Here is a 9,614-nt window from a genome sequence, read left to right on the forward strand (position 1 = left end):
GGGTCCCCACCTAAAGGTATTCCTCCAATTCACCAATAACTCGAAGGAGTGCTTTTTCCTTTTACTATTTTTATTTTGCACTATAAAAAAAACAATAACAACAATAACCAGTAACATACTGTTTTTTTTTTTTCACATTTGCATGGGTTTTAAAAAAATTATTGCCTTTTCCCCTGGAGACGTAACCTACAGACAAAAAAGTAGTACCACACTGCAAAATCTGCAAATCTCAGAAGTCAAAAGCTAAAAGACAACCCCCAGGGGCAGGGAAGAAAACAAATGTCACACGAGAGGAGACACAAGCACAGATCATACAGGACAGTAAGCTGACAATTTCTGACATCACTGACCCAGAATACCTAGCCGGTACCCTTTTCCTCCTGGCATCTACTGTCACCAGTAGATAGTCTATGGTCTGAAAAATGCTTCTCAAATAGTTTCTTTGAGGAGAGGTGCAATGAGACAGGTTCAAGTATGAATAAGAATGCCAAAGTCTAAGGTCAGGGAAGACCCACAGTGGAAAAGAAACCTAGAAAATCAATGTCTTGCTACTTCAACCAACTGCCTCCCCATCAGACCCAAGAAGAAATCTCAAAAACTTTTTAGGGTTCAAATCAGCTTGTAGCTCGTGTCCCTACAAACCTAGGAGGGTGACTTTCCTGACTAGATAATGGTCAGCTTATGCCCTGGAGCAACAGAGACAGACACTGAAGACTGCCAAGATTCAAAAAATAAGGTGGGAATTGTGCTTCCTTCAAAATTGGCTTCGGAACCGCCTTTTCTCCTGGTCTCCTACATTGCTGCAGGATTTATTGCCTTACACTTGAAATGAAAAGGCGAACTCTGAGGTGTGAGGACTGTGCAGTCCCAAGAGGGGTGGGGGTCTGGAGGTACAGTAGTCAGCACGCCTGTGCTCTCCTAATGGCTTGGCCTTCCTTCAGTCCAGAGAACCTATCTCTGAGGTCAGTCTGAAGTTCATTTGCAAGCCTGGTGACCACTCACCATTGCACTGGGGCAGTGGGACAGAGTGAGGCCTTCAGTATTGCACAGGTATGAAATGTCCACGAGTTTAAGAAACAAAATCACAGTTGCACTTGGGGCCGGGCTGGCTCCTCCACCCCAGTTTCAGCAGGACGTAGCTGTGGCCACAGGGCTCCTGCAGAGCTCTGAGACCGTCGAGTGGGTGGGCACCGGTGCCAGCACGGAGGCAGGGAATGTGCAGTAGGCTCCTTGCACATCGGGGCTCAATGTCTGCAAGTGGCCTAGCAACGAGGAGCCCGCGGCCTCCCCTTGGCAGGAGGGCGGCTGTGGGGTGGGCGTCGAAGGCAGGATCTCAGATTCGTACTGCAGGAGCTGACCCATGAAGCCAAAGTTGGGCGAGATCACGCTCCTCCTCTGCTTGATGTACTCAAAGGCCTCCTTCAAGCGGAACTGCTTGGTTTTCATGAGGTAAGCCATACAGATGGTGGGTGAGCGGGAGATCCCAGCCTCACAGTGGACCAGGACCTTGCCTCCGTTTTCCCTGACACAGTCTGGAAAGAAGAAAAGATCATGGGAGTGAGTAGGGATTAGAATAAAGCAATGCCAGAATACAAGAATTAAACACCAAAGCGACCTACTCATCAAACTGTCATGCCTGCTTGAGAACTGTGGTGTACACTAGACTTCTGCACAGGTGAGAATAGAGCTTTTGGGGTCCTACCAATACCAGGATCCATCCAGGATCTTTATAATCCTTCCAGCAGCTTTCCAGATCCCCAGGATACTCGCACAGATCCTGCCACTGGAGGCGCTAGACTTGGAGAGACCCCCCCCACTTCCTGGGGGCACCATCTAAATGAAGTGGGGTTACACTGATAGCTTTCAAGAAGGAATTGGAAAATGCTTGAAATTGTGCAAGTTTATTGGATATGCACATTTTTTTCTGAGACAAGTCCCAGCTCAAAGAGAAGCAATTCTTGCCTCTTTGGGTCTGATCCTGATGCGATGACCTCGCCCCCACACCGGCAGAGGTCTTCTGGCCTCCACGGGCACCCTGTCTTGCTGTGTCAGGGCGGGAGGCTCGGCTCAGCTCCCACCAAACATACAATAAATAGCACACAGCCACTAATTATAGCCCTGGCTAAGTGACGCCTACCAGACGGAAGATATAAATGGCTTTCACAAACTCCATCTTGCTCAACAATGGGAGTTGCTGCTATAAAGCTACCGCCATCAGTTAGTATTCTTTAGCTCAATGTGACAAAAAGGGGGGGTGGCTCCACCCCACCCTGCAAAACAGCTACAACTGTTAAAAAGGGGAAGGGGTAAAAGATCAAAGATAGGTACACATTGAATTGAAACCACAAAACATACAGTCTTTCCAATTGCCTCCCTTGCTAATGAGGAAACAATTACATCACAGGAAGTTCAATGTATCTGCCGCTCTGTAAGGTTACAGTGTACAAAAACATTTAAGATTTTTGAAAGGAAAAACAAAAGTCCCCTTACCATCCACCACCCCCAAGTGCAAGAATGAATCTGCAAGATCTAAAAGATAAGAGTTCTGAGGTGTCAGGGAGGAACCTTAGTTTCCCTGAGTTAAAACCCCAAAGGACACTTACAGCAGCTCTTAGAGGTACCCCCAATTCACTGATTCAAAACCCACCCCCAAACAAAACAAAACAAAATGTAGTCCCTATAAATAAGCTCAAAGGAGAGCCCCCAAGCACCCTGGAATCACAGGGTTGTGATTCTGGTTTCTCTTTGTTCCTGCTGGCCTCCTGCGTAGTGTACTATAACTGGCTGAGGGACCACATCCAGGAATGCCAAGGCCCTAGAGTACACCACCTCTGGAACCCCCTCTACCCCTTAGGGACTTGCCTTCCCTGTGACCCCCTTCCCTCAGTGCTATTTCAGCCCACTGGGGAGGCTCAGTCCCTCCTTCCATTGGCAGGGCATGAAGTCTAAGAAAAAGCATCCTGTGTTTTTAAAAAGGCTGTGGTTTGTACAAGTGAGTGCACAGACACAGACTACACAGACAAAATACGCACACAGGATGAGGAGGGAGGGTTCTGAGAACTGGACGGGGGCGGGTTTCATGACCTCATTAAGTAGCTATCTAGGTAATTAAACATCAGGCTGAGAAGGGCAAGGCTTTCCCAGGGACAGGCAGAACAGGTCAAGGGTTTCCCACCCTGAACCCATCATTCTGGCTGCCTCTCACACTCCAAGGGCATCATCTCGGCTCAGAGGTTCAGGGACAAGCAGGAGAGGCTCAGCCTTTGGCCTCTGGGATGTTCCTGTGGAGCAGGAACCACGTACAGAACAGAAGGCCACCACATGGCTCACGGGGTGCCCTTTAACTGCTCTCTGCACTAAGTAGTTAGTGCTGCGCCTAACACCTGCCTTTTCCCCTCCAACATCATTTTGAACAAGATACAGAAAAACCACAGCTCACTTTCAACAATGATGAATGTTAAAGAGAAAGAAGGGCTTGGGAAAGGTTGGGGAGTGGTGCTTGAAAGTTTGAAACAGAAAGCAGCCAGGCCAGCCCACTTGGGAGACGGATGGGAGAAAGAAAAGATGCCAAAGGGCAGGCAATACCAAGTGCCTAGAAACCCAAAGGTCAAAGCCCTTTCCCAAGCAGAGGGGCCGGCCTTCGTTTTCAGGCATGTACAATGGAGTATATGACAACTTCCTCACAGGAATGCTGAAAGCATTCAAAAGATGCCAACTTTTCTGTGCATAAAGCATGGAGCTTGAGGCAGGTGCTATCTTTAATCCAAAATTAGCTGGAAATGCAAAACAAATTGCCCCAAAGCTGTTTGCCAAAACTGCTGGGGCTCTCGGGGCTCAGTGCGTAAGGAGTGCTAGCTCCAGCCTTCTGTTTGCTTTTAAAAATATCCCAACCTACGTAGAAGCACAGTTAGGGAGATTCTCCCCCCTGCTTTCCTTGTGTGGAGCATTACACAGGGATGCACTCTGCTCCTGAGCAGCTCGAAACAATAACAAGATCGGCAATGAGTACTGCCATAAAATTATATTAATTCATTTATCTTGCAAATTAAAGCTCCTATTAATAGCTCAGATCCTCCCCTCTGGCTTTTTGGTGGCTGCATCCCTTCTTGGCTCCAACTCTTGACAATATACACAAAACACTTTGCTTTCAGTGAAGAGTAGCCCCTACCAGGACATCAAAAGCCAAGAACTCATGCCCCAAGAGAGCTCCCAAAATAACTGGGTTGGGACAGCTGAACCTACCAATAAAGTCTATTGCTTCTTGAAAGTGGGAGCTAATGTCAGCCGTGTGGCTGTCTTCCACAGGGATCCATTTGTAGTGTAGGTGGGTCGTGCAGGCCTCGGAGGTCCGCCGGGAGACATTCAGCAGGGCTGTGATGTGCAAGTTGGCGAGGAACTCACACTTGGATGCATGGTAGGCACTTCCAAGGTAGAGGAAGGGAAGAATTTCAACTGGACCACCCTGGAAGATGGGGCAAAGGAGAACCAGGAAATGTTGGATTAGCTTGCTTATTTGAGAGAGGAAAAAACAACCCTGACCTATTTGTTTCTCAAAGTGGGAGGGTTCACTTCTTGGTTTCCAGGTAGGGAGAGAGTTCAGAGCCAGGGCATTTCAACCAAGAATGTGGGTGGTACCTTCATCCCGGCCAACTCTCTACCCTACATGACTGCCTTGTGACTCAGTGACAGCAAAACCCACACAGCAAAGTTTCATTTTTTGCAAATATCGAGAAGGTAGGAAATGCTGGCCGCCTTCCATAAGGATAATAATAAATCACAAGGTGTGGTGGGAAGGATCAAAAGCCAGTGAAGTTCAAGCTGCCCTGACAGTACCCCAGCAAGGCCATTCACCCTGGGGCAGCCTCAGTTTCTTTACAGGTAAAAAGAAGTAAGGCACATGCCCTCCTTTACAGCCCTGACATTTTATTTATTTATTTATTGAGATGATGTCTTTCTGTTGCCCAAGCTAGAGTGCCATGGCACCCTCACAGTAACCTCAAACTCCTGAGCTTAAGCCATTCTCCTGCCTCAGCCTCCTGACTAGCTGGGACCAGCTAGTTTTTCTATTTTTAGTAGAGATGGCATATATATATATATATATATATATATTTTTTTTTTTTTTTTTGGAGTTTTTGGCTGGGGCCAGGTTTGAACCCACCAACTCTAGTATATGGGGCTAGCGCTCTACTCCTTTGAGCCACAGGCACTGCCCAAGATGGCATATATTACTCAGGCTCATCTTGAACTCCTGAGCTGAAGAGATCCTCCTGCCTCAGGTTTCCCGAGTGCTGAGATTAGAGATGTGAGCCACTGCGCTTGGCCAGCCCTAACATATAACACATTTCATTAAACCTGACACTGTTGATCCCCAGATTCATCCAGAGTTTAGAGATGTTAAAATGTGCCTCTTCCCCCACCAAAAAGGCACACTTCTTAGAACTAAAAATAACCACTACCTACCCAGAATCTGTAAACTAAGAAATGCTATTAGGCTATGACCAGAGAGGCTTCCCCTTCCTTTGACCTTCTTCAGATGAGGCTCTGGTGGGGTGGTGGTGAGAGATGCTTACACTTTACCCTTGAGAGATGATTTACCCTTTTGGGAAGCCACCCAACACCGGGTTTCTAGTTAAGGAGGATACAGATAAAGGGAGAACCAGAGACTGTATACCCTGAGTCTAAGCTAAAAAGAACTTCCAGTCAGTTAGATTCTGGAAGTCTTAGAACATACAGGGTTCTCTCTAAGATGGCAAGAAATGCCAGTGACAGACAGAACAATGGAAGATTCAGAGGGAAGCATGGGGCTGACAGACAGTGGCTCTCACGCTGGGAGCCTTTCCCATATTACCCATCTGCTTCCTGTGTTTCCATTTCCTGTCCTAGAATAATAGAATGGAAACTCTTAGCCAGATCTGTAACAGGGAAAAGGGTACATGACAAGGGCCAGTAACAGGCAATTCTCAATTTACCCCACAGCTGGAGTATGCCTTTTCTTTCCTGAGAAGCGTTTAAGCAAAGGCCAGTTTGGCCACTTGGGAGAAACTTTTAGAGAATTTACACAAGGTAATAATAACCATCACCAGTGTTTTTATTAGCACCTACTATAGCAGGCCCTCAGGGCTTAACATTTTAGATGTACCAACATCATACCAATTTCATAACCAATTTGTGAGGTAAGTAACATTATTCCCATTTTACAGATGGGCAAGTTGAGGCACAAATGAAACAACTTATTCAAGTCAGAGCTGGTCAGTGTTAGAGCTGGGACTGAAACCCAAATCTGAGTGCTTAGCATGAGATGCAAGGCCAAGGCCTTCTCTGACTCAATCTAAAGCAAGTATTTTAGGTAAAAAAAAAATAAGAAGGAAAAGTTTCCTTCCTTCCTCTCTTCCTCAAAAGATCCATTTGCATCTCCTTCTAGAAACTTCCCTAAACATACATACAGAGCAGCCTTCCTAGTACAGTGGTTAAACACCTGGGCAAGTGCATCATACGTGATCTGATCTTTAACTTCTGACCTTTTATCTGTAAACTGGAGATAATAACCTATCCTTTCTGGGTAATGCATAAATAGGATAATAGATGCATTAAAACCTGACACATGACATAGCTGCCAATATCATCTGAAGCTGAAGAGTAAAATAAATAGAACATGGCTTCTCTTTCTGGTGAAGACATAGCGTGGGTGCTGAGGCTAGCCAATTCCAGACAGGTCTGGTTTGGGCCTGAACTGCATCTTCTCCCTGGGCCCAGCTCCCCACTGGCTAGGAACCAGGAGGACAAGAGAAGTAATAGGAAGTTCTTTGGAAAAGGGATCGGAGATCCAAATCCAGTTTCACCCAGCCACTGACCAGTTATGGGTCCACACCAATAGGCTCACACTCCAAGAGGCAGGCTGGACAATTGACTCAAGGTTGCTCCTTCCCCCAAGTGCTTGGAAGTCACTGACACACCAGTCCTGAGACCCTATTTAGTTTCCCCTGGAGCTCAGCCTAAAACCACATTTCTTTCCCTTTCTGAACTTCTGTTTAGACTCAAAAGGAAGAAGCCAAAGGCCTTCCGAAACCCCAAAGGTTAACCCAGCCTCGCCTGACTTCTCTCAGAGCAGAAGCGTTTCTAAGAAGTAGCATGAGGGGGTTCCCCAGATGAAATCATGAAGAAACGTTTGTCAGGGCCTCCCCACCCCTTGTCTGGCCAAAGGTCTGCCATGCTGTCACAACATACTGCCAATTCTTATTTCTCTTTCACTTTCTGAGAAACTAGGGGAAAAACACAACCCAAACTAATAAACAAACAAAAACAGAAATCCAGTTAGGCTAGCTGCCCACAGCTTGATAACCAGGGGTTCATCATACACTGGAGGATTTTTAATAAAAGAAAACAAACAAAATCAAAATGCTGGCATCTGGCCAAGCTAACAGGCTTCTTGACCAAGGATCCCAATTCAAGAAAAGGTCACCTGGCTTTACTCTGAAGTTTATCCCCAGGGACAGGGTTTTGCTCATGGCAGAGAGCTGGCATAATTTTTTTAATTTTCATTAAAAAAGTTGTTTTTCTCATGCACCCTGAAAGGTCATTAGCTGGCATTTTAGCATCTGGAAGTCTTTCTTCATATGACTTAAACTGGTTCTTGGTTTATGGGAAATGTTTGAAAAGCTCTTCCCACCGAGTCAGGTATTTAGATTAGAGGGCACATGGAAAACAGAACAAGGTCCCAATTCTTATTTCTCTTTCCAGAAAGCAGAACAGTGTATTGAGAGAAAGGGCTTCTGAGCCTGATGCTGCACTGAGCCAGCTAGAATCACCTCACTAGCCAGAGAACAATATTTTTCTCCTCTGTAAAACAGGCAGGTAGGTTTTGATCTCTGGTTTCTGAGGATTCTCACCTGCCTCTTTCTTATCTTCCTGCATGGTGTCAGAAAACCCCCTGACTAAGGTCGCCTACTACATTTTTCCTTTAATGACTTATCACAAAGCACACATTTTTGAAGGTGAAAGAGAAAATCCAAAACAACCACCCGCACACATTTATGGAAACATGAAGACCTCCGCTGTCTCTCAATTGCCCCTGGTTTCAGAATGTACAAACTTGTAAGTCTCAGAAACCTTCAGAGGAGCACTCTTTGTCATCCAAAAAGGAGTTTCTCTATAATACCTCCCTTTCCCCAACTTCTGTCCCGTTTCAGTTAAAAATACCAACCAGACTCATCTTGACAGGTACTAGGATGTTTGCGGAAACTGGGGAGCACAAACAATTACAAAGAGGAGCAACACAGGAAGCTGGGAGTCAGCTCCGAAACATCTTCAGGGAAACCTAAACCAGTGTTCTGAAGCCTCTCTGAGCTGGATGATAATAATGTATCATTCACTTCCCCCCCTTTCCTCAGATGCTGCCAAGCATCCTGTGGCTCTTGTCAGCTTGTTTGCTGGAAGGAAGCCCATTTACTCTTGGATGGAAATGCAAGTTGGCAAGCAACAGAAGCCCTCTAAAGCTAGGGGATTCGGCCAACACGCTGATCCGCAACCAGCTACTGTTGCTGAGTGGGGAGAGGAAGGATCAAAGGCAGGCACTCAGGATGCCTCTTCCACACCACTTACCTGGTCATAAGCTGGCCTGTAGTTGACATTTAGCAGTGGTTTTCCACACTGGCTGATGAGGGCTCTCTCGTTTTCGATCTTCTCTTGTGAAATGGGTTTCACATCCACACAACACTCAGGATATTCTGAGTAGAAGGTCTCATATCCCCCTACAAAAACAAGAACAGACCAAAAGGTGAGACGTAGTACACACAAGATTGATTTCTCAGGCTGTCAGGACATACCCATAATCAATACTGTGAGTGTAGAATAGATTAAAAAATATTAAGCTAATAGAGATTTTGGTCATTAAAAATTGAGAAGCTGGTTGGATTTGGAGAACATTCTCCTAAGTAAAGTATCACAAGATTGGAAAAACAAGCATTACATGCACTCAGTACTGGTTTGAAATGAGGAAATTAACAATCACAGACCTGGGAAATCTCAAATTCAAGAAGAGGGAGTTAAGTAGCTTCCCACCCAGTGGAGTACAATGCATGGATATATGGCACATTTTCTGGGTGCAGGACGCAGGACAAGTCTGACTTTAACTAAGTATTTAAACAAAATCGAGCAATTCCACAGTTTCAGAATAGAAATGGGCTCTACTCCCCCCCCCAAAAGCTACAGTTCAGAGAGGCAATGATTTGTGTCTATCAGAAGCAGCTTAAACTGTGAAAGGAAATATTTGACATCTGGCAAATAATAACCAAATCCCTCCAGAAAACAAAAGCTATTTTCTCTGGTTTATCTAAAATGAAGGTGAGATTATGCAAAATTCCATTAATTTGTGAGAAAAGACTCCTAAAGGTTTCTTCCCCAGCCCATCTGCTCTTAGCAGGCTTATAGCTGCAACTCCCTCCATTCTTAAGAGAATGGGGGCTAATAAGAAACAGTGTAGGCTCGGTGCCTATAGCTCAACCGGCTAAGGCGTCAGCTACATACACCTAAGGTGGTGGGTTCGAATCCCCAGCCCAGACCCGCCAAAACAACAATGACGGCTGCAACCAAAAAAATAGCCAGGCGTTGTGGCGGGC

General features: G+C 45.8%; 1 protein-coding gene across 1 annotated transcript in view; it reads right to left on the reverse strand.

The window, feature by feature from the left end:
* Window positions 1-150: 150 nt before the first annotated feature.
* DUSP5 (dual specificity phosphatase 5) overlaps window positions 151-9,614 on the reverse strand; it is a 15,136-nt gene continuing 5,672 nt past the window's right edge. The window contains exons 3-5 of the mRNA XM_023511770.1: window positions 8,599-8,747; window positions 4,243-4,462; window positions 151-1,532 (exon numbers count right to left, since the gene is read on the reverse strand). Of these exons, the coding sequence (XP_023367538.1) occupies window positions 1,126-1,532; window positions 4,243-4,462; window positions 8,599-8,747 (776 nt within the window). The 3' untranslated portion in view covers window positions 151-1,125. The remainder of the gene's footprint in view (window positions 1,533-4,242; window positions 4,463-8,598; window positions 8,748-9,614) is intronic.

This window comes from Otolemur garnettii, unplaced genomic scaffold (genome assembly GCF_000181295.1).
Source record: "Otolemur garnettii isolate 467f Iridium unplaced genomic scaffold, OtoGar3 scaffold00021, whole genome shotgun sequence".
NCBI classification, from domain to species: Eukaryota; Metazoa; Chordata; class Mammalia; order Primates; family Galagidae; genus Otolemur; species Otolemur garnettii.